This window comes from Pseudogymnoascus destructans, assembly GCF_001641265.1.
Source record: "Pseudogymnoascus destructans isolate 20631-21 unplaced genomic scaffold scaffold_11, whole genome shotgun sequence".
NCBI classification, from domain to species: domain Eukaryota; kingdom Fungi; phylum Ascomycota; class Leotiomycetes; order Thelebolales; family Thelebolaceae; genus Pseudogymnoascus; species Pseudogymnoascus destructans.
This window is the reverse complement of record NW_020167530.1, coordinates 61,974-86,541: the sequence shown is the minus strand read 5'-3', so window position 1 is coordinate 86,541 and position 24,568 is coordinate 61,974. Positions and strand designations below refer to the sequence as shown.

The following is a 24,568-nucleotide window of genomic DNA, read 5'->3' as shown; positions in this document are numbered from 1 at the left end:
TCGACACTACTACTTCCCAGGTATGAGGAAGCAGGTAGAGACAGTGGTAAGAGAGTGCGACATTTGCAGCAAGTCAAAATCCAATAGGCATCTGCCATACGGACAACTCAAGTCGACACCAGTACCAAAAGGAGCGTGGAAATCAATAGCTTTGGACTTCATCGTCAAGCTTCCACCCTCCAAGGACCCGTTAACAGGAATAGAATACGACTCTATCCTCGTCATCACGGAAAGACTCACGAAATATGGGAAGTTTATACCATATCTAGAAGCTAGCGACGCCGAGGCGCTCGCATATACCTTCATTCGAGTCATATTAGCCGATCATGGGATGCCAGAAGAAATCATCTCAGATAGAGACAAGCTCTTTACTTCCAAATTCTGGAAATCATTGATGGCGCTACTGGGAACAAATCATAAGCTATCAACAGCTTTTCATCCCCAGACAGATGGCCAAACAGAAAGATTAAATCAGACCCTTGAACAGTACCTGCGAAGCTATGTCAATCATCAACAGGATAACTGGGTTCAGATCTTACCCATCGCACAGTTTGCATATAACAGCGCGATGACAGAAGCAACGAAAGTCTCACCGTTCTTTGCCAATTATGGCTACCAACCAGAAGCATATAGGCAACCAAGACCGGATGAATCACGAGCTTAACAAGCCCTGATCGTGGTGGAACAACTGAAATCGTTCCACGAACAACTTGCGACGGACATCCAATTCTTAAATGAACGATCCGCCGCATACGCAAACAAGAAGCGCAGTATGGAACCTGCCTTCAAGGAGGGGGATAAAGTATACCTACTCCGGAAACATATCAAAACGAAACGACCAAGCACAAAGTTGGACTTCAAGAAATTGGGACCATTCAAAATATTGAACAAAGTCAGCTCAGTTAATTACAGACTGCAGCTACCCAGGAAGTCTAGACTACACCCGGTATTTCATGTCTCACTACTGGAACCAGCAAGAGGAAATACCCCAGTTGCGACCGACACCGAACTCCAACCCGAGAATGAGATAATCGAATATGAGGTCGAAGCGATCCTAGACAGAAGGTTAGTAGGACGTCGAGAAGAGTTTTTGATAAAATGGGAAAATTACGAACCTACGGATAATTCGTGGGAACCAACAAGGAACATCAGCAAGGAACTGCTGAAGGAATATCGACGCCGCCATCCGCCAGCCATTGATCCCAAGATGCAGGGGAGTAGGCCAGTGGATCGGAGGAAGCGAGGGTCCCGGTCACAGACGAGGAGGCAGCGCTAACTGCCTGTTCCTCAGCCTCAACAGCGTCACGCTTCTCAGCAGCCACACGTTCGGCCTCCTCTGCCGCATCAAGCTCGTCGAGGGTTTTCAAACCTCGCCGGAGCATATCTTTACCACGGGTTCGGATGAGGCGTTTCTGCTTTCGCAGACGAAGTAACTTCGAAAGGGTTTCTTCCTCTTCGCGATCCAGGCGATCCTCCTCCCGTTCGAGCTTCACCCAGTCGGGATGCTCAGGACCCATACAGTCACACTTTTCTTTCAAGTTGCGACGAACGCACTCGGCGCACCGCCGTGAATCATTTGGAGACGACACGCAAGTAATGTTTCGCCTCACGCAGTTCGAGCAAGAATCCATTTCGGGTAGTTCGTATCCGTGGCTCTTTATTCGACGGACAAGATTGTTGCGTTCCTGGAGTTTGCGGGCAGTGTCAGTAGGCATGTTGCATGTTGAAGGACTCGCTGAGGAGCAGCAGAGTCCCGGGGACATGGACGTACTTATAGGATTCGAGACGAATGCCCAGGGGAAGGGAGCGAGTGTTACGACGGAACAAGAAGGCTGGCCAACTACAGGACAGGAAGGAGGGAGGTCGCATGAGACCGGCCCTGGTACCTGGAGGGGCAGCGGGGAATAGTAGTTCCGAAAGTATCACGTGACGGACTCGCAGGATGATGAGAAGAGTCCTAAGAGTCCAGGACTCCGAGGACTCGAGTGAGTTCCCAGGAGCCCACTAGGCACGTGATGGACTCGCAGGATGATGAGAAGAGTCCTAAGAGTCCAGGACTCCGAGGACTCGAGTGAGTTCCCAAGAGTCCACTAGGCATGACGCCACTATATAAGTAGATAGTATTTCCTTAGATAGGAGCTTCGTGCTCAACTCAATACAGTATTTGTTATATACTAGTAACGTGTTACTTGAAGCCTTTGTGTCTGATCCCCTGCCTCCTCTGATAAGTAAACCTTTACGCAAGAGAACCTCTGTGTCTTCTATCGTTTAGAAGTCAGCGTTACACTAGGAAAACACGACTACAGCAAGGAGGATCACTTAGTCAACAAGGGGCGCAAGAGCTACAGGATGAGAGGGATGTTGTGCAGCAGGTAGAGCAGGAAATAAGGGCAAGCCGTGGTCGGAAGCCAAGGGAAGAAACCCGTGCCCGTCGCTGTGGCAAGTGTGGTGAGACTGGGCACAATGCGCGCACGTGTCAGATTGTAATAGACACCTCTGAGGAAGAGGACTCTGAGTAGTTTCAATTGATTTCTAATGTTGTGGTAGATTTATCGCAATGTTTGTCGTGAGGGTAGATAATTTTGGCGCTTTCGCTTGTTTGGCGCTTTCGCTATACATGTACGTTAGACCTTTTTATAGGCAATCTCTAATACTAAACAAGTAACGTACATGTATAGCGAAAGCGCCAAACAAGCGAAAGCGCCAAAATTATCTACCCTCACGACAAACATTGCGATAAATCTACCACAACATTAGAAATCAATTGAAACTACTCAGAGTCCTCTTCCTCAGAGGTGTCTATTACAATCTGACACGTGCGCGCATTGTGCCCAGTCTCACCACACTTGCCACAGCGACGGGCACGGGTTTCTTCCCTTGGCTTCCGACCACGGCTTGCCCTTATTTCCTGCTCTACCTGCTGCACAACATCCCTCTCATCCTGTAGCTCTTGCGCCCCTTGTTGACTAAGTGATCCTCCTTGCTGTAGTCGTGTTTTCCTAGCTCTCCGGCGCTTGCTTAGTACTTCATTTGCCTGTCGTAGGTTTTGGTTCTCTCCCTTTAGCAGTGCTAATTGATGCATTATTTGCGATGCACCCTTTGTAAACTGGTCAACAGCTGCATAGATTGAGGTTGGAGAGCTATTTTGATGGCGTGAAATCCGAGTTTTAATAAATGTAGACTGTGACATAGCTTCAATTGGGTTGTTTGGTGTCTGAGAAACCCAAGGTTGAGCAGTACCTGGGCGGGAGCTTGGAGGCGTTGGTGTCCTTAACTTAAGATCAAGTGTAGATATCACTCTCTCAGGGTCAAATGGAAGAAGCCCTGCCCCTCGGAACCCGCCTCGAATGTTACTTTCCGTCATTGTGTGTTAAATGCAGCGTGGAAGGCAGGAAAGAAGCCATCCTTTGTAATATGAGAAATATGAGCCTGCATCATATCTTCAATTTGCCGACCATAGGCCTGCTTTAACGGGCCGAAACAGCCAACATCAAGTGGCTGGAGTAGATGAGAAGAGTGAGCAGGCATACAAAGCGTAATAATGTTGTGTTCCTTGCAGTACTCCTCAAACTCATCTGAGTGGTGGCTCTCATGACCATCAAGGACTAACAAGCGATAACCACCAACACTCTGGGCCTTTGTATGCTTCTCAAAGTGCTGAATCCAATCCATGCCTCTCTCGTTTGTAGTCCAGCCATTTTCAGTAACAGAAATCACCCAATCGCTTGAAAATCCACTATTCTCATACCAAGATGTAAGGTGGTTTTTGCCTGCAACAATGATAAATGGTGGTACTGCCCAACCTTGAGAACTAACGCCTTGGATTACTGTAACCCATTCCCGATTACCAGGCTGTACCTTCTTTGCTTTTGCCCGCCCGTCTGAGCTTGTTACAACCATAGCAGTTGAGATAACGCCCATCATAAACCCAGTCTCATCAAAGTTGTAGATATCTGCTTCATCGATACCATATTTCGCAATTGTGTTATGCACAAGCTCAAACCAGCCATTAATAACTTCTGGATCTTCGCACTTAGCCCTCTGGTAGTCGTATTTGCGCTGAAAGCGTGTCTGGAGCTCTACACGCCGCTTAACAAAGTTTGAAGCCCAACGCGACCCAACGCGTGACGCGTCGCGTGTTGCAAGTAGTCGACTTGCCATATCTTCAACAACAGACAGCCGAGGAGGAAACCCTTTGGCAGCTAGGTCGAGTATATACTGAACAAGGACGGACTCCTCTAGGTTAGTTAATTTCCGTGAGTTGGCTTGGATATCGCGTCGTGAAGGTACACCTTCTAGACGACGACCTAGCTTGCGGTGGTCCACAGAATAGATCCTAGCAGCAACTCGAAGGCGTAACTTTGGGTCGCTTTGCATAGCCTGGATAGCTAGCACTAATTGGCTTTCATCGTTTTTATGGGGCATGTTTTGTTGTTGAGGAATTTAACATTTAGTTGGGGGGTTTGGTCACCGCATCATTTTGGCGCTTTCGCTTGTTTGGCGCTTTCGCTATACATGTACGTTAATCATAATCATGATTTATAACATTGGATAACGTGGTTGTACAAAGAGTCGTGAATGTCACTGAGTCGTGAAACTTTTTTATACCCACCATTGTAAGGTATAATTAAACAACCACAACATGTATTAAAACTAAAACTATTCAGAATCTGATGAGCTAAGTACTTCTATGACCTCCTGACAAGTTCGTGCATTATGGCCAGCCCCCCCGCAAGTGCCACAATGTCGTACACCTGGTTGCCCCTCATTCCTACCAACCCCTCCAGAGCACTTCTCGCGATTTATTTGCTCCGTAACTGCCCTTTGGGACAAATCATCATGTGCATCCCCTACAGAAAGTGCACACCCTTGACGGACACGAGACTTTTTAGCCCTCCGGCGTTTGCTAAGAGCTTCGTTTGCTGCTCGAAGGGTGCGGACTTCAGCTGACAATAAAGTCATTTCATGTGCCAAAATCTCTGTCCCTTTAGCTAATGCAGTAACAGTAGCAAAAATGGGGGTTGGCGAGCTTCCTTGGTGACGTGCAATGCGATTTTTAACTAGAGTAGTCTGTGAGAGAGCATCTATTGGGTTGCGAGGCGTTTCAAAAACCCAAGGATCAGCATCTATAGAGGGGGGTCCTGTAGGTGTAGGAGTCCGCAACTTGACGTCTAGCTTTGAAATAATTACTTGCAGATCAAAGGGCACTAAACCAGGTCCGCGAAATCCAGCTTTGGCGTTTTGAGTTGTTATTGACTGGTTATAAGCTGCGTGGAAAGCTATAAAAAACTCAACCTTTGTAATATGGTTTATATGAGCCTTAATAAAGGTCTCAATTTGACGCCCATACATGCGTTTAAGAACACTAAAGCACCCAACATCAAGTGGCTGAGTTAGGTGAGACGAGTGAGGAGGTAGACAGAGAGTTATGATGTTGTTTGCTTTGCAATATTCCTGAAACGCAGCTGATTCGTGACTTTCATGCCCGTCTAAAACCAACATCCGATATGGTCCTTTTGCACGACTGCAAGTATGTTTATCGAAGTGATGAAGCCATTCTAGACCTGTCTCGTTGTTGGTCCATCCATTGCTTGTTGGTTTAATTACCCAATTGTGAGGAAGGCCGCCTTCAGTATACCAACTTGAAAGGTGACATTTCCCTTGAACTACTAAAAACGGAGGGATACTCCCGCCTTCAGCATTCACACAAACAATTGCTGTAGCCCATTCCCGATTGCCAAGCTGAACTGCCTTGCCTCTGCCACGTCGATCGGCGTGCGTAACAACTAAAGCTGAGCTAATAACGCCCATCATGAAGCCCGTCTCGTCAAAGTTGTAGAAATCGCAGTCTTGGATGCCGTACTTTGCTCTCATGTTCTGCACAAGTTGAAACCACGCTCCAATAAGCTCAGGATCTTCGCACAAGGCTCTTTGAAAGTCATAAACGCGATTAAAACACGTCTTTAACTCGGGGCGGCGTTGTATAAATCGATATGCCCACCGCGTCCCAACATGCTTTCCCCCACGCGATTCAAGGATATAATTTGCCATATCCTCCACACTAGCAGGCCGAGGCGCAAATCCTCTTGCATCCATATCCAATATATTTCGAATAATCACTTCCTCTTCTAGCTCAGTCAATTTAAGACTATTGGCTTTGGTTTCGCGTCGAGAAGGTCAGCCGGTCATTCTATCAGTAAGCGTAGAATAAGGCACTTTATATAGTATTGATGCAGACCTGCGATTAAGTGATTTACATGTTTGAAGAGCCTCAATAGCTAGAATGATTTGCGCTTCTTGGGTTTGGATTTCCATTGGTAGTTGTGGAGGAAACGCGTGTTGAAGTTCGTAGGTAGCTAAGTAGGTAAAAGTTCACGACTCGGTGACATTCACGACTCGGTGTACAACCACGTTATCATGGATATTATGTTATCCATGTTATCCAGGGATATCCCTTTGGCACAACGCCACTATATAAGTAGATAGTATTTCCTTAGATAGGAGCTTCATGCTCAACTCAATATAGTATTCTTTATAATACTGTAACGTGTTACTTGGAAAGCCTTTGTGTTTAATGCCCTGCCTCCTCTGTCAAGTCAACCTTACGCAAGAAACCTCTGTGTCTTCTATCGTTTACAAGTCAGCGTTACACTTTGAGCACCACTTCCACAAGGTACCGGCTTACACACAAAGCAACATGGCTGGAGACGATGCTGGATCAAACGTTGGATTGAAGGGGAAGGTTGCTACTGAACATACCATCGTAGCCCCATAGGCTTACCCTTCGGACAAGTTCAAGATTGCATTCCCAGACACCTTTCATGGGGATCGCAAGAAGCTCAAGAGTTTCCTCATCCAGACGGAGCTATGGATGGCATTTAACGTCAAACACATTAACAAAGAAGTGGAACAGGTCCTATGGGCTGTGGCACTCTTTCAAGGACCAACCTCAGAATGGATCTCTAACTACCATTGAACACCTGACGGAAAATGCAACACCTTAGCTAGTCAAGGAACGAAGGAAATTTTTGTATCCTGGAACGGATTCCTCAAAATGCTTAAGGCAAACTTCGGAGACATCGATGAACGACGAAATGCAGTCAGGGCACTCCAGGCTCTCAAGCAGAGAGGGTCAGCAGTTTCATACACCGCTGAGTTTCAACAGCATGCAACACTCATTAACTGGGGAGAAGAGGCTATCTGTGACCAATTCTACGCAGGTCTGAAAGACCATGTGAAGGACGAAATCTCAAGGTCTGACAAACCAGATGACCTTAGAGAAATGATCGAATTGGCTCAGAAGATCGACAATCGTCACTATGAACGGCAACACGAGAAGAAAGGGGGACCACCTAGTTAACACTGGACTCAGAAAAGAAGACAAACAAAGAGTCATTGGCCCCAACCTATGGAACTTGACGCTACTTTCAAGCCTAATGGCAAACACCACAATTCCAACAAGGAGCGACAGTTCCAAGAACGGCTCTGCTTCAACTGCAATAAGCGTGGACACATAGCACGGAACTGCAGACAGTCAAAAAAAGGGAATGGAGACGAAAGTATGGCAAACAGCTTAATGCTACTTGGCAAGGTCAGGGCGGGTGCAAGGCCCCACGATATTACAAAGCTTAAGTTCCTCCCTGCTTTTAAAGAAGCATTCTAAACTGCATTTATAAAGCAGAATATTAAGAGTGGATTTCAAGCAACAGGTAATTATAGTAAACTTTATAGTAAACACTACTAACTTAGCTATAGGGATAGTTCTATACAGAGTCCTTTTGCACCTTTCTCTGACTAAAAACACCAATCCTACCACCTATTAAAAAGCAAACTTAGACCTTAAAGACACTCTAGAATGCGATAGAGGTCGAGTTCTAAACGACACACCTTAAGAATCGGATTGTACAACACTAGGATAGCTCTCTAACCTTAATTAACGAAACTTTTGACCAGCTTGCTAAAGGAGCTTAAATAATGGCCTACTTGTTTACACTCCTTAAAGCTAAGGTTAAAGCATTACAGGAGGCAAATGCACTTAAAAAGCGAAGGGCAAACAAGCAAAAAAGGCATATTCACCTAGGTGGAAGCCTTTAGAGGTTAGGAAATCAATCGTACAGAGCACTCAAACTTAAAAGGAGGGTGGTGATACCGTATGAGCTAAGCGTGTAAAAGGGCAACCACGACGATGTGGCCTATGTAACAAGGTTGGACATAATGCTCGTACGTGCAAAGAGGTATTGGATTCGATTATTGTAGATAGCTAAGGCATATTTAAGTGTTGTTGTTATAATACGTACGAATTGTCGCGTCTTCGTATTATTCTGACCCACTCGATAGGGTGACCCGCTCGCTTTGGGAAATACATTAACCTTGGTTACCTTTGAGGAAGATTCTGGTTCTCAGCTTATACAAACTGCACTCGATGTTTCTACGGCCACCGTATTAGATGAGCACATCTCGCAACCTTTGGGGATAAATTTATGGAGGGGCTCACATCGTATCTCTTACTCACCCCAGCAATTGTCGTGTCACTGTCGCCAGAGATGTCACCGGCGCCCAGGTGTCTCCATGATTCATGACGGCCGCTGCAGACATGACTTCTCCAGTTCTATCGCCCGACGCGGAAGCCTCCTTCCTGACACCGTCGAAGGGCACCGACGATCGCTCCATCCACAGCGAGCAAGACACTGATAGCGAGGATGACTCTGTGCTGGGCGCTGCGCGGACCAGCGCTGACATCCGCGAGCACGATAGAATGGTCCTGCTCGAGGAGGATGAACGCGACCAGATGTTGACCGAGAACCGCCTGGGTCGCAGACGCTCTGGTCTAGCCCTTCCCAATCTCTTCAAGAAGATGATGCGAAAGACATATGGGAAGGCGTCCGCCGAACCAGGCCCAAGCTCCGAGAGCCTATCGAATAATGCCGGCAGCGAAGAAAAGGAGAGACGGCGGCAGAGGAGGGCGCGGAGGCAAGACAAGAAAGACAGGTTGACGGAGGCTGCAGCCCATGGCGAGGATAGGGGATTGATGTATGAGATGGAAGAAGGCTTTTTGAAAGAAGGGTCCGCCACTGGGGAAAGCAGCAATACCGAAGACCTGTCCGATGTCGACAAAAATGAACTGCACGGTGCGAGCGACAAATCAAAGCAGCGGCGCAAGTGGGGAGGATTGTGTTATATTAGTGTTCTCATACTGCTCGCGTTTGTTTTATTGTCCCTCGGCGCTTGGAAATTGTCGATGGGAAGGAGGAAGATACCCGTTCAGGCCATGTTTAATAATGGAACTGCGCTGTTTGCGCCCACGACAATTCTCATCAGCCTTGATGGGTTCCGCGCTGATTTTCTACAGAGAGGGATTACGCCGAGGCTGAACTCCTTTGTTGCCGAAGGCATATCCCCGGTATATATGCTACCAAGTTTTCCTTCGGTTACCTTTCCTAATCATTATACGCTTGCCACTGGCCTGTATCCTGAAAGTCATGGTATCGTCGGTAACACATTTTGGGACCCAGAATTGAAGAGGGAGTTCTATTATACGGATCCGTCTCGGAGCATGCAACCAGAGTGGTGGGGTGGAGAGCCAATTTGGGTGACGGCAGAGAGGCAAGGGATCCGAACGGCGATACACATGTGGCCAGGGAGTGAGGCTCATATTATGGGTTTAGAGCCGAGTTTCTTGGATACGTTCAAGAGTAAGGAGCCACTTCTCGACAAGGTTGACAGAGTACTCGAGCTTCTTGATAAACCGGGACAAGAAGATGAGAGTGCTCTCATTGCCGATATGCGCCCACAGTTGATCGCGGCATACGTCCCCAATGTCGACTCTGCCGGCCACAAATACGGCCCCAATAGCACCGAGATGAGAGCCACTATTAGCAGTGTGGATAATATGATCGATCAGCTGTTTATTGGTCTTGAAGAAAGGAACCTCACTGAAGTTGTCAACGTCGTGATTGTTTCTGATCATGGGATGGCAACGACATCCACGGACAGGCTGATCCAATTGGACGACCTCATCGACCTCAACCTCATCGAGCATACGGATGGGTGGCCATTATACGGCCTCAGGCCAAAGTCGGCGGATGATTTGATGCCTCTGTACGATACACTGACAGTCGCAGCAAAAGCACACGGAAACTTCGAGGTGTATCTGCGCAATACAAACATGCCAGAGCGGTATCATTTCTCGAAGAATGAACGCATTGCGCCACTCTGGATTGTACCAAACACGGGGTGGGCAATTGTAACCAAAGAAGACTTCAACGTTGCAACGGCCAAGGCGGAAGGTAAAGAATACCATCCGAAAGGACTGCACGGCTACGACCATGGGAACCCGTTGATGAGAGCGATATTCATCGCCAGGGGACCAGCTTTCCCGCATTCCCCAAACAGTAGAGTTGAGGTGTTTCGTAAGTGCTATCATCTGTATCTTTTCTCCCACTAACCCTAATAGAAAATACCGAGGTGTATAATATCGTTTGCGACACCCTCAACCTCATCCCACAGCCAAACAATGGAACGCTGCGGTTACCGTTGAAGCCAGTCGGTGCTCACAGCCCCGAAACAACGCCTGAGGAGCCTTTAGATCCTCTGCCATCAGACGGGCCTTCCACAAGTAAGCCAACAAGCACTGTGGATCCCAGCATCGATCGGCCTGTCATCAGTGATGTTCCAGGTGTCAACAGGCCTGTCATGAGCCAGGGTACACCAGAGACTCCTACAGCTTCAAATGTTCACGGTGCTCCCGAAACTACAGGCGAGGCCGGAGCTGGCGATGGTATCTGGGACATGCTTGATGGCGATTATATTGCAAGCAAGTTGGAAGAGTTCGGAAATTGGTTAGGCGGGCTCTTCGGGGGTAATGGAGGAGCTGAGCGAAAGGAAGGGGAAGAATGAGATTTGATGGCGGCCTAGGCACATTTATGTGACTTTCGGCATAGTGTATAGCGATCTATCACCAAGAGGGCGCGATATATATATCGCGCCCTCTTGGTGATAGATCCATAGATTTGTTCTGTTTGAAGGGTTGAAAGTACATTAATGATGGCCATATGGAATGGATATTAAAGATTTTTGGTGCTCCAACATCTCTCCAATCAATAAATGAGACGAATACGGCCATACCATCCTCACACTTCAATGAATACTTCAGACGGCCTATTTCTTGAACGTCCATTTTAGATGCTATGGTTATAGACAACAGACCCCTAGACCTTGTTCAGGTTCATCCCTCGCAAAGCACATAACGCCTCTCTGGTCCCAATGTGCGCCATTGCCCCAGCCATTGCTTCACTCGCCGCCTAGCCAAAGGCAGATATGTGAACTATAAATACACCCAAAGCCTCTGAAAACGCCCATCCCTTGCTCTATTCACATGGGATTGGAGACCTAAGACCTCTTCGTCCCCTTCTTTGCGGTCATCTTCCTGAAAGCCTCCATTCCACTTGCACCAATTGGTCTGCTCGCTGGGTCCATGGCTCTCTGCGGATCAAAAGTACTCTTAGGCGCAACTGTATAACTGGCACTGTGCGTCTCCAGCCTAGCCCTGTTACCCGGCCTTGGCGCGGCCAATACGCGTTCGCGATCCAGCTCCTTGCGGGACAGTCCATTGGATGGCTGGCTTGAAGACTGTGTGCCTGACGGGCGAAGGGCGAGCTGTGCGGCCCTGCGAAGACAGTTAGTACGCGCCACTCCCATTCAGACGGGGATACATACTGGAAGTCATATTCCTTGGTGGCAATCTTCCTCTTCTTATAATCGTCGCTGCGCTTCAAAATCGGCCTGCTCCATTCCCCGAGAAGTCTCTCTGCGATGCGCTTGATCCCAATCTCGGGCCTCTTGCTCTTGGTGTAGTACAGAACCACCTTTCCAATTCCACTGCTGAGAAGAGCCTCCTTTTCAATGGGGAGCTGTGCTAGAGCATTGAAAAGATCACGCTGGATGTTATATGCTGGAAGACTGCCGTCGTTCAGGGGTTCGAGGAAGAATTTGACGGAAAGGAGGAAGTTGGTGTCAGGATCAACGATGGAGTGGCGAACAGTGTTTCGGTTGAGAAGAGCAACGACTTCGGGGAGCATCTTCAGCTTATGGACGGCCGGCTGGCCTCGCTCACGAGCTGTGTTATCGGCCTGGCAGGCTTGTTCCATGCGGATCTTCAAAGCCGCAATCTCATCGTCGAAAGCTTCTTCCAGGTCCTAAACAGTCAGAATCGTATATTCAAAGGCCATCAATCTGACACGTACCACATCATCCTTCTTGCGCCTTCTCTTGTTCGGGTTCTTCAATGCCGCATCCATTGCGGCATCGAGAGCTGCAGCCCTCCGTTGCTCCGGAGTCATATTCTCCTGGTCCACGGCTTGCACTCGCTCCTCTTCCCTCTTCCTCTCCTTTGCGCGATCTCTCTCCTTGCGCTCTCCTTCGATCCTAACGGATTTGGGTTTCGCCGTCCGTCTGCCTTCCAGTATTTCTCCATCCACGCCACTGTCGTACTCCTCGGCACCAGTTTGGGTCCTTTCGAGCCTCTCCTTCCTCTTCTTCGACTTCTCTCTCTTCCCCTCCTTTGGCTTTTTAGGTGCGCCCTCTCCATCCTTCTCGGGGCGCTTGCGCTTTCCGGCCTTCAGGGTGCGCGCCACTTCCTCATCAATCTCGACAGGGCCAAGTGCGACGGTGGTAGGGTCAAAGTCAGCAAACTCTGCTTCATCGACCTCAGAGAGTTCGGAATCAAGGTCGTCGCGGTCGTCGCGATTCTCCTCCGCCTGTTCCACGTCGGAGTTTTCGTTCACATCGGCAACGGGTGTGTCTTGTGGCGAACCATGATCTTCTGGCGTTGCGGCGCGAGAGCTGCCACCAACGTCCGACATCGTGACTAGAGTATGATATGTGGTTTGGACTGAGATATATTCTCGTCAGATAGGTGAGTTGCAGCTCAGGCACGCTGTGGAGTTGGTAGTGGAGATGATGTGGTGTAAAGGTGGAAGAACGTGTGTTATTATGTGTACAGTTCTCGCGCCAACTGGGCGGCCACTGAATATGCACAAACGAATATATTAGATGTCTTGAAACGCGTCTGGTGAAGTGTCCGTAGTTGAGTTTGAATTGAAAGAATTATAGAGCCTCAAAGGTGATCTGGAAGGCTGAACTACTCCTAGTACGGTAACCAAGTCCGACTACGACGTCAAAAATAAATTTTGAAGGTCAACATCACTTCAAGTAACCACGACCACCACAACAACAATACAAAATCTACCAAAATGTTCGGAGGACGTAAGTGCAATCATCTGTCTGGTCCTGCCATAGATTCTGTAATTGACGCTGGACTGTAGCACCACCACCACCAAGCGCCGCCGAGCTCAGGGCTCAGGAGGATGAGGCTTCCAGCACAATCCGGAGAATCATCGTTGGAGCTGTTCTTTTGTACCTCTGTAAGTTCACTCTGTCAGATCTTCTTGATGAGCCTACTCTAACCTATCTCTTCACAGCACCCTTCGCCGTCGACGCTGTCAAGAAGCTCATCTAAACCATGTACATCGATGCAACGACAGAGGGAAGGGCCATCAGGGACGTGATTTGGCATTGTATTATTAGGCCGAGTACTTTTGGGGGATGGGATATCACAAAAGGGAAAGGATTACATATGGATTTGGGAACAATGGACGCCTAGAATATGCCGTTTTTCAGGCACATTTTGTACAATATTTACGGAATGATTACTGTCTAATACAAAACACCATTCCCCAGTGCCCGACGCCGCTTGGTCATATAAGGTGAATACATCCATAATAACTTAAAAGAAAACCAACCGCTCTTCATTACCGCCTATTCGTCTCGGAATCCGCAGGCGCTTGCTCTGTCTGCCAGTCCCCAAACTCTGTGTTGATCAACGCCAGTTCCTTCTTCAGGTGTGCCAGCTGTGTTGCGTAATCTTCAAGGATCTATGGGACGGTTAGCGGCGCAGCAAATAGATGTGAGATGGAGTTACAAACCTTCTCCGCTCTTCGCGCGGTCTGCTCATCCATGCTTGAGCCATTGCTGCCTGCCTGTCTCTCCATCTCTTCCTTCAGCAACCTCGCCCTCTCCCTAACGCTCACCATGCGTGCCCAGATTTCCTCCGCCCTTGCTGATAGCGCTGGATCGCACACTGACTTGTCAAGCGCCGTAAGCTTCACCTTCAAAGCCTCTTCAGCTGCACCCATAGCAAACCCCCTGTTTCTTAGGATCTGCACCTTCGTTGCCAGTGCCAGCGACCTCTGCTTCAACATCGTATGCTTTCGCTTAGCATTCAAGATCCTCACACTCGTTTCCGTGTCATGGCGGATCATCATCGCATCCAAACTCCCGTTGATTTGGTGCAGCACCCTGTTAAACGCAGCGAGGGTGGTGTTTTGTGTCTTGATACGCTCGCCCAACTGCTCAAATCCCGTGCACAACACAGGTATATATCCAGGTCCTGGCTTTTTTGACAGTGCTTCGTCCCATGCCTTGGGATCCTCGTTTGGGCCAGCTTTATAGAATGGCACTTGGTTATCCGCCACTTTGTTGTAGAAGTAGTGCTTGAATACGCAGGTCGGGCTGTTTGGTGACCATTTTTCGAGAACTACCTGCATTTGTTCGGGGACGGATTTGAGTTCTGACAAATGTGTTAGATGGACTACCGCCTCTGGGCTTTGAATTGTACATACGAGGGTTCTGTGTCTGTGGTTGCCATAGTTGGGAGCTTCCGAACTGGCTCTGCTGGTTGTTGGGCTGCTGCTGCTGCTGCTGTGTCTGGGCCCCAAAAAGTGATGGTTGTTGTTGTTGTGGCTGTTGAGTTTGTGCCGTCTGTCCAAATAACCCAGTGGGTTGCTGTTGTTGTTGTGTCTGAGTTTGCCCGAATAGAGATGGCTGCTGAGATTGCTGTCCCTGTGCACTCTGGCCAAATAGAAACTGCTGCTGCTGCGGCTGTTGCTGCTGCGATTGTGTATTTTGTCCAAAGAATCCGGTGCTTTGCTGAGTCGGCTGGGTCTGTGGTTTTTGGCCAAATATCGAGCTTCCAGGCTGGGCTTGGTTTTGTGTGTTCGCATTGAGTCCTCCAAACAAGCCCCCTCCCGTCTGGGCTGGCTGAGTCTGTGTATTTCCAAAGCTAAAAGCCATCGTGATAGATTAGGTCGATGTTGTCCGGGGATTGATAGGAGACGGTTTGAAGCAGGCAGGGCTGCGCGTGCCTTTGTTTACTTGTAGTGCTTCTGTACGGCTCACAGAAGATTTTTGCTTCGTCTCACCCGCAGGATCCAGCGCGTAATAGTAGAAATATCGACGCAACCTTGAGAAATCTTGCAAGCACAATACAAATAAAACAGGCGGCGCAAAAGTGGTCGTCTGGTGCTCTCCAAGGGCGCTTCCTAACATTTTGAAGCTAACTTGCAGTTCTCCCGATCCCAAAAATTGCTTGGCGCAAGCTCCGCCAATCACAAGCGATCAGTTCTTCGACTCCATGTCAACCTCGCCACGAGCACTTCCACACGAAATTGTCCACCATTGCGCCTTCACAATGTCGAACGTCGAGCAGCGGCCGTTCGTGCCAGCGAAGAAAGTCAACACTGCCTATCCTGTATGTCTCCATGGCCCCTCTTGCTTCGAGAATCCTGCTAACCCGGCAATTACAGCTCATCGACTCTGATCCGTACGTACCACAACAACCAACAGGCCTCTGCCAGATAACAGTGCGATACTAACTAGAACAGACATGTCAAGCGTGTATTGGCCTACACTCGCCCGTCGGATTATGCCACGGGAGCTGTGGTCGCCGCTGCCGGGCCCGGCCTGATGCTCACATGGGAGAAAATTGCCCCATCGTACGTCGGCAAAAGTGGTTTTGCGCCGGTTATGCGCCTGGCTGGGTTTGTTGGGCTTACCGCTGGTTTCCTCACGATGTACCAGCGCTCCATTCGTATGTTCCCGCCCGGTTGTGTCTAGGTCGCGCTCATCTGCTAACATTTGTCAATACAGTTCGCTTCTACGGCTTCAGCGAGAACTCCCGTGAGATCGAGAGGGACATGACGGAGATGGTTTCGAAAGTCAAGAAAGGCGAGTCCCTCTACGGCGAGAGCTCACTTACTCCATACATGCAGGGCGTTGCATCCAGGAACTCGCGGTACTCTGGCGTGTTTCTGCACGTCATGCCATGGTTCAACTTTGTGAACCACAACCAGCACGGTGTGGATACCGCGAAATACTATCAGCAAGCCGAGAGGGAATTGGAGGCCGAGCGTTTGGGAAAGGCAGGCGGGATCTGATGTGTCCATAATTATTTTGGGAAAATGGAGTGAAGTTGTACATATCCAATGAGATTTCTAGACACTGTTATATTACGTCCGCCATATGAGTGATTGATATGTCTTGATGTCACTACGATATCATCCATCTCTTTGAGTGTTACGGTGGGTCAGCAATTCCGTTGGTTCCAATGCTGCGGCACTTCTTGTTGTCAGTCGAGGCACCCATCCCAAATACACGAAACGTATGCATGGTGGGTATTGTTGTTAGCCGGCAAAGCTACTGATGGGAATGTGGCTCTCTGAGGATTCATACAGCCACTTTTGATGGAGCCAGCGGCAAGTTTAGCTCGCTTCATTGCTCAGGACTGTTCAGCATCTTCTACAAAACAATTGTAAAGTTACCTTCCTTGCCTAAATCTACGTAAATTCTTCGTGATATACATGTACTTCGTCCGTCCACCTCTTCAGTGCTGTGCCACAAAAGACCCTATTCCCAAAATTTAACTCGCACTATCAGCAGTTGGCTTAACCAACGGTTCTACTTCAAGATTCAAAACTCTCTCCTTCTTCGGTCTCGGCGCAGGTGCTATAATCAGTTAGGGCACATGTCTTCAGAAAAACCTGCCAAACAATTCTAGTGGAATCTCACCTTTCCCATTCTCCTGTACGTAAAACCGCCGCAGCATCATTATCGCCTCTTCCCTCAGCCAGCCTCCACTGACCTCGTACGCCGGGTCTACTGCTTCACAGTCATGAATACTCAACACACCGCCTGTCCCTCCAAAGCGGTCGTTCGCAGCGCCAAAATAGACCTTCCTGATCCCGAACTGCCGGAGCAAGGAGGCGCACATGACGCACGGTTCAACCGTGACATAAAGATCACATTCTAGGAGAACATCGGCAGTGTAGGCCGGCCCTGAGGGATCAAAGTGGGGTAGGTCGTTTGGGGAGGTTGACGCTGGGAGGGGCGTCGGTGAAAGGAGCGAGGCAATGGCGATGAATTCGGCGTGGCGTGTGCCGTTGAGGGTGCGGTTGGTGGCGTTCATGCCGCGGGCGACGACAGCCCCATTGTGCACAAAGACACAGCCGACAGGGGTCTCGTCTGTGTCGAGGGCAAGTTGCGCCTGTGTTTGGTGAGTATAGAGGCTTTAGTGGGGTCTAATTTGACAATATAAGAAGATGGGACATACCATTGCCAACGCTTCCCGCATAAAACCTTCATGGAGAGGCCGCTCCTTTGGAGGAAAGGTCTCAGGAGGGTTGGGAAGCGGGTTAGCAGGATGCTCACTGCCATCAATATTGGCAGGAGCGTCCATTTTTGTTTTCCCAGTCTCTTCACTAATTGTTTTCCTCTTCATGGAGAAAGTGTATTAATATTCTAGCGAGAATATTATTTCAAGTAGATTTAAAACCAACTACGTACCACCTCAACAGTCAGGGTTAGCAAAATTATTCAACGTCAGGGTTAGCACAAATAATCATAATAATCATGACTAACGTGGTTGTACACCGAGTCGTGAATGTCACCGAGTCGTGAAACTTTTTTATACCCACCACTGTAAGGTATAATTAAACAACCACAACATGTATTAAAACTAAAACTATTCAGAATCTGATGAGCTAAGTACTTCTATGACCTCCTGACAAGTTCGTGCATTATGGCCAGCCCCCCCGCAAGTGCCACAATGTCGTACACCTGGTTGCCCCTCATTCCTACCAACCCCTCCAGAGCGCTTCTCGCGATTTATTTGCTCCGTAACTGCCCTTTGGGACAAATCATCATGTGCATCCCCTACAGAAAGTGCACACCCTTGATGGACACGAGACTTTTTAGCCCTCCGGCGTTTGCTAAGAGCTTCGTTTGCTGCTCGAAGGGTGCGGACTTCAGCTGACAATAAAGTCATTTCATGTGCCAAAATCTCTGTCCCTTTAGCTAATGCAGTAACAGTAGCAAAAATGGGGGTTGGCGAGCTTCCTTGGTGCCGTGCAATGCGATTTTTAACTAGAGTAGTCTGTGAGAGAGCATCTATTGGGTTGTGAGGCGTTTCAAAAACCCAAGGATCAGCATCTATAGAGGGGGGTCCTGTAGGTGTAGGAGTCCGCAACTTGACGTCTAGCTTTGAAATAATTACTTGCAGATCAAAGGGCACTAAACCAGGTCCGCGAAATCCAGCTTTGGCGTTTTGAGTTGTTATTGACTGGTTATAAGCTGCGTGGAAAGCTATAAAAAACTCAACCTTTGTAATATGGTTTATATGAGCCTTAATAAAGGTCTCAATTTGACGCCCATACATGCGTTTAAGAACACTAAAGCACCCAACATTGTCATACTGACATTCGTTGCACTCAGTTTGCTATCAAACTCAAGAGCAAACTTAGAAATCTCCTCCTCAAACCTACAAGTCACCATACATATCTTGGCTTATCACACCAACAACAGAAGCAATACTACTCAACGATTGCTGCAAACTCTTCTACTACATCTGTTTATGCTACATACATCACGGCATATCATTTGGACACTCATTGAACAAGTTATTAAGAAAATCTCCTCCTTAAGGGGGTGGGCCAATACTACCACATGGCATATCTCTACCAACTAGAGGCCTAGGAACATGAACGATAGCTCTAGAAGCTTCTACAACCCTCTATGATTCATTACACGTCATCGCTCCTTAGTTACCCACAAGATTGGTTAAGTTATGACATAATTTATCTATAGGTACTCTGACCTTGGACCTCCTTTTCACTTCCTATAGGCTAGGAACCCAAGAGATGGTTCTATGGGATTCTCTTACGTTCACTACATGATTAGCAAGCTAGTTGTGGGTCGCACTTGATTTCTAATACATTTACCAAGCCTGGTTAGTCATGGAAAGTCATGGAAAATGAGAGAACTACACTCCTTTGGCATAAATAGGATTGCCCTTTCCTTAAGAAAGGGCAAGCAGACAATACAGTAAATCGACTATCACATACTTCCACGTCTTTTCCAAGCTTCCAAGCATTCATCTTGTTACTCCTTGTTTCTGAAAAGTCAGTGAGGTGTTAACCTCTGACTTACCCCTGAGTTCTCAGACTCAACATTTGTTGCAACTTGTCTAAACCACTTCACCACATCATACACCTGATTGCTGCGTTGTGGAATAGTCTAAGCTACAACCCTTTGGCTCTGTTTCCTAAGACAGTGTGTTGTCTTAGTAAATTCATCCCTTCCTTGGGTGGCTAGATTCTCATATCTGGTGCACCCACCATTACACCTTGCCTGCTTCAAGCTTCAACTATTTCTATAGCAGCACTTCGATACTACAATGGAGGACGACCAAGCTCCTACAACTACTGCTGAACAGCAGATGCAACAACTGTTTGCCTTTATACAAACTATAGCAAACAAACTTGAGAATTTGGAAAACACCTTTCAAGCCAACACTTCAGCAACACAATCTTCAACTCAGACACATCATACAGAGCTTCCCACAGCTCCTCTGGCTATTTCGAGTACCCCAGGTGCACTTCCTAAAGTGCAAACACCAGATTTATACCATGGAGACAGGAGGAAGTTGAAGGGATTCCTTATGCAACTGGACATCTACTTCACCCTCAGGCCTCATCAGTTCACCTCGGACATTCAGAAGATCTATTTCGCTGCCAGCTACCTCCGTGGATCTGCATTCAACTTCTTTGAGCCATATCTTAGAAGACTTAGTGGCAACAACCAAAATACCACTACACCTTTGATTACCTCTTATGACCAGTTTCAAGAGGAACTTACCAGGACCTTTGGAGACATCAACGAAACTGCTACAGCAGAAAGAGAGCTACAGAAGCTATGTCAAAAGACCTCTGCTGCTCAGTATACAACAGAATTTAGGAGAATCACTTCTCACTTGACTTGGAATGAAGAAGCCTTAGTCTTCACTTACTACCAAGGGCTCAAGAGCTCTATTAAGGATGAACTCAGCAAAGAAGAACGCCCTACAACACTTCAAACGCTTATAGAGAAAGCTGTCAGACTTGATGATAGGCTTTTTGAAAGAAGAAAGGAGAAGAACCAAGACTGGCATCCAACAAGAAATTTCAACAATTACACCTCTACACCAACTGCTAAGGACTCAGCACCTGAACCTATGGACTTAGACGCCTCTATAAAGAGATCTACAGCAAATCCAGCACCTCAGCCTACAAGAAGCCCTCAAAAACTGAAAAGGGGTAAACTTACCCCTCAAGAAAGAAAACACAGAATGGACAACAACCTTTGTTTATACTGTGGCAAAGGGGGACACAGAATTCAGGAGTGCTATTCAGCACGGGGGAGTGCTGATTCAAAACATATAGCAGCCTCAGACACAGTCACAACTGCTATTCCTGAAAAACTTGAAAAATCCCTAGCAGGCACAACTTCAACTGAGACTATAACTTCTCCCCTAGACAACAAAGATGTGTCGATGGTGCTTTCTCAGAGTCTCACACACCTGTTAATCCCTATTCAACTCCATTTCAAACAACAGGTGTTGTCTACAAGGGCTATGATAGACTCAGGGGCAACAGGCAACTTTATATCTCAAGACCTCATCTTGACACACCAGTTACCTACAATTCCCAAACGCACTCCAGAGTTGCTCCGAGTCATTGATGGAACTCCTATCAGTTCAGGTTCCATTACCTGCAACACCCCAGTACTCAAACTTGAGATTCCCCTAGGAAAATCAACATTTTCAGACACCATCTCTTTAGATGTTATACCAATGAAGTACCCAGTCATCCTAGGTCTTCCATGGCTTCAAAGGCATGATCCAACTATCAATTGGAAGCATTTATCGCTTGGGTTTAGCTCAAATCCTGAGCTCAATACTGAAAAAACCCTTCAAGCCTCAGTTACCCCTATTCAGGTCCAAGACTCAAACTTGTCCCAGATCAAGGATTTTGACCAAACTATGGACGATATATCATCTCTGATATGGGTTAAACCTTTCCAACCTGTCCTGGAGATAGCAGCTACTTCAGATTTGGAGAAATCATCTCAGGAGGTCATTTTGCCTTTAGCATACCAAGACTACCAACATCTTTTTGACAAGGCAAAGGCATCAATTCTGCCAAAGCACCAGCCTTATGACCATGAGATACCACTCGCAGAAGGCTCAATGCCTCCCTACGGCCCTATCTACTCTCTATCTGAATTAGAGCTGAAAACTCTCAGAGAATACCTAGATGAGAACCTTAGTTCTGGCTTTATCAGACCTTCTTCCTCACCAGCAGGAGCTCCCATTCTCTTTGTCAAGAAGAAAGATGGCTCCTTGCGTCTCTGTGTTGATTATAGGGGCCTTAATGCAGTCACTGTTAAAAACAGATATGCTTTACCCCTTATCCCTGAGCTCATAGATAGGCTCTCTTCAGCAAGGATCTTTACCAAGTTAGATCTCAGGGGAGCTTATAACCTGATACGCATCAAGGAAGGTGATGAGTGGAAGACAGCATTCAGAACACGCTATGGTCATTTTGAATACCAGGTAATGCCTTTTGGGCTTGCCAATGCACCTGCTTCTTTCCAAGCTCTCATGAATGATATTCTAAGACCTTACTTGGATATCTTTGTTGTTGTCTACTTAGACGACATTCTTATATACTCTTTAGACACTCAAGAGCATGTTCTACATGTTAGACAAGTCTTAGAGAAGCTATCTCAAGCACAACTCTTTTGCAAACTTGAGAAATGTCTTTTCCATATGTCTCAAGTTGATTTCTTAGGACATAGAATTTCAACAGAAGGCATTCAGATGGACCCTGAAAAGACAAAAGCAGTACAAACGTGGCCTATTCCTTCCAGCATTAAAGAGGTTCAGTCTTTCCTTGGGTTTGCCAACTATTACAGGAGGTTTATACCAAGATATACATCCTTGGCTTTACCCCTTACTCAATTACTTCACAAGGACACTTTGTATCACTGGGATAAGACACAGCAAGATGCTTTCGATGCTCTTAAAGGAGAATTTAAAGAAGGGAAAATGTTACTACACTTTAACCCCTTGAAACCTGCCACTCTTGAGACAGATGCCTCAGATTTTGCCATTTCTGGAATCTTATACCAAGCTCCAAAAGACAAACAAGAAGAGCTACAGCCTGTGGCATTTTACTCAAGAAAGCTATCAGCAGCTGAACAAAACTATCCCATTACAGACAAGGAACTGCTTGCCATAGTATGTTCTCTAAAGCATTGGAGATGCTACCTTGAAGGGGCAAACTATCCTATCACTATTTACAGTGACCATTCAAATCTCTTGACCTTTACAACCACTAAACAGCTCAATCGACGACAAGCAAGGTGGTCTGAACAACTAGGAGGTTTTGACTTTGTTATAAAACATGTCTCAGGGGCCAAGAATCAAAGAGCAGATCTCCTCTCAAGAAGACATGACTACCAAGATTCTGCTAAAACTAGCAATACAAAGGCTCTGCTAGACTCAGCAAAGCTTATAGCAGCATCTTTAAGCAACCTTAGTACTACAGAGGACTTAGGGGTAAACTTATCCCCTCAAGACCAAGTTGCCCCCATTACCTCTTCTCAGGAACCAGAGACCTTTAAAGACTATACACCCTCAGCAACACTTCTTAAAGCATTCAAAGATGCTTACAACCATGATCCCTTTGCGAAAAGAACTTTGGAATACCTCCAGAAGAAAGGTTCCTCTCTTGAGAAAGTTGGACTACAGAATTTCTCAAAAAATCAGCATGGACTTCTCTTATTCAAGAACTATATCTATGTCCCAAGGGATAAACAATTACAGCTACACCTCCTACAGCAGTTCCATGATGCTCCAGCTGCAGGGCACTTTGGCTTTGCAAAAACTTATGAACTTCTAACAAGAAAGTTCTACTGGCCTAGTCTAAGGACTACTCTTCAAGACTATATATCTTCTTGCACTACTTGCAACTTGAACAAGCCTACACGGCAAAAGCCCTATGGCCTCTTGCAGCCTCTACCTATACCAGAACGCCCATGGGACTCCATATCCATTGACTTTATAGTCAAGTTGCCTCCTTCTATCCCAAAAGGGGGTGCTACCCCTTATGACTCTATCCTTGTGGTGGTAGAAAGGCTCACAAAAATGGCACACTTTGAGCCTTGCAATGAGACTATCACAGCTTCTGAACTTGCGTGGCTATTCCTCAAGGTGGTCTTTAAATATCATGGAATTCCTGGACACTGGATCTCAGATAGGGGAGCAGTTTTCACTTCAAACTTTTTTAAGGAGTTCTCTAAACTCTTAAACATGGAACAACGCTTCTCTACAGCTTATCACCCTCAAACAGATGGCCAGACAGAGAGAGTCAACTCTGTACTTGAACAATATCTAAGAATTTATACAAACTATGCTCAAGACAACTGGGCAGATCTTCTCCATCTTGCAGAATTTGCTTACAACAACACAGTCTCTAACACCACAAAAGAGACACCTTTCTATGCAAACTATGGTTATCACCCTAGGTTTGAAGTGGCAGAACTGAATTGTCCTGAAAATTTCAAAAACCCTTCTGCTACTGAAAGAATCATCTACCTTAAGGGCCTCCAGGACTATCTCAAGGTTCAAATACAGCGTGCACAAGACGAGCAGGCTCAGGCCTTTAACAGGGGGGTGGTTGCACCACAATTCAAAGTTGGTGATCAAGTCTTTTTGTCTAGAAGACATATCACAACTACTAGACCTTCAGACAAACTTGATACTAAAAGACTTGGACCTTTTAAGATCACAAGGACTATTGGCAAGAATGCTTTCGAGCTTGCATTACCACCTACTTGGACTATCCATAATGTCTTCCATGCATCTCTCTTGTCTAAGGCACAAGAAAGTTCCTTAAGACCACTTCAGTCTCCTCCACCTCCTGTTCTGATCTTGGATCAACCAGAATATGAAGTAGAGTCTATCCTTGACAAAAAGACACTTAGAGGTCAGGACTACTTCCTCGTTAAGTGGAAAGGCTATCCTACAAGTGACAACACTTGGGAGCCTAAGAGAAATCTAAAAAATGCATCTAAGCTCATTCTAGAATTTCTTTCTAAGAAAGCCAACTGGCTAAAGGGCAAGCAGACAGCCAACAAACGTCCTTAAAAGGGGGATCATGTCATACTGACATTCGTTGCACTCAGTTTGCTATCAAACTCAAGAGCAAACTTAGAAATCTCCTCCTCAAACCTACAAGTCACCATACATATCTTGGCTTATCACACCAACAACAGAAGCAATACTACTCAACGATTGCTGCAAACTCTTCTACTACATCTGTTTATGCTACATACATCACGGCATATCATTTGGACA

The 24,568-nt window shown here is 46.9% G+C and overlaps 5 protein-coding genes across 5 annotated transcripts; 2 read left to right on the top strand and 3 right to left on the bottom strand.

The window, feature by feature from the left end:
• Window positions 1-8,491: 8,491 nt before the first annotated feature.
• Window positions 8,492-10,966, top strand: VC83_04890 (uncharacterized protein). Its single transcript, XM_024468516.1, has 2 exons — window positions 8,492-10,409; window positions 10,454-10,966. Exons 1-2 carry the CDS (start codon window positions 8,576-8,578, stop codon window positions 10,894-10,896), a joined length of 2,277 nt encoding a protein of 758 aa, XP_024323768.1. The 5' UTR covers window positions 8,492-8,575; the 3' UTR covers window positions 10,897-10,966.
• Window positions 10,967-11,202: 236 nt separating this feature from the next.
• IWS1 (Transcription factor iws1) lies at window positions 11,203-13,196 on the bottom strand. Its single transcript, XM_024468515.1, has 3 exons — window positions 12,243-13,196; window positions 11,716-12,194; window positions 11,203-11,665 (listed from the first exon to the last, which is right to left on the bottom strand). The coding sequence occupies exons 1-3, from the start codon at window positions 12,858-12,860 to the stop codon at window positions 11,389-11,391; spliced, it is 1,374 nt and encodes a 457-aa protein (XP_024323907.1). The 5' UTR covers window positions 12,861-13,196; the 3' UTR covers window positions 11,203-11,388.
• A 534-nt stretch (window positions 13,197-13,730) lies between these two features.
• Window positions 13,731-15,460, bottom strand: VC83_04887 (uncharacterized protein). Its single transcript, XM_024468514.1, has 3 exons — window positions 14,679-15,460; window positions 13,983-14,626; window positions 13,731-13,931 (listed from the first exon to the last, which is right to left on the bottom strand). The coding sequence occupies exons 1-3, from the start codon at window positions 15,127-15,129 to the stop codon at window positions 13,809-13,811; spliced, it is 1,218 nt and encodes a 405-aa protein (XP_024323910.1). The 5' UTR covers window positions 15,130-15,460; the 3' UTR covers window positions 13,731-13,808.
• Window positions 15,461-15,476: 16 nt separating this feature from the next.
• VC83_04886 (uncharacterized protein) lies at window positions 15,477-16,338 on the top strand. The gene is made up of 4 exons (XM_024468513.1): window positions 15,477-15,586; window positions 15,642-15,658; window positions 15,720-15,925; window positions 15,985-16,338. The coding sequence occupies exons 1-4, from the start codon at window positions 15,527-15,529 to the stop codon at window positions 16,269-16,271; spliced, it is 570 nt and encodes a 189-aa protein (XP_024323911.1). The 5' UTR covers window positions 15,477-15,526; the 3' UTR covers window positions 16,272-16,338.
• Window positions 16,339-16,621: 283 nt separating this feature from the next.
• Window positions 16,622-17,718, bottom strand: TAD2 (tRNA(adenine34) deaminase). The gene is made up of 3 exons (XM_024468512.1): window positions 17,444-17,718; window positions 16,903-17,377; window positions 16,622-16,839 (listed from the first exon to the last, which is right to left on the bottom strand). The coding sequence occupies exons 1-3, from the start codon at window positions 17,609-17,611 to the stop codon at window positions 16,754-16,756; spliced, it is 729 nt and encodes a 242-aa protein (XP_024323908.1). The 5' UTR covers window positions 17,612-17,718; the 3' UTR covers window positions 16,622-16,753.
• Window positions 17,719-24,568: the final 6,850 nt, after the last annotated feature.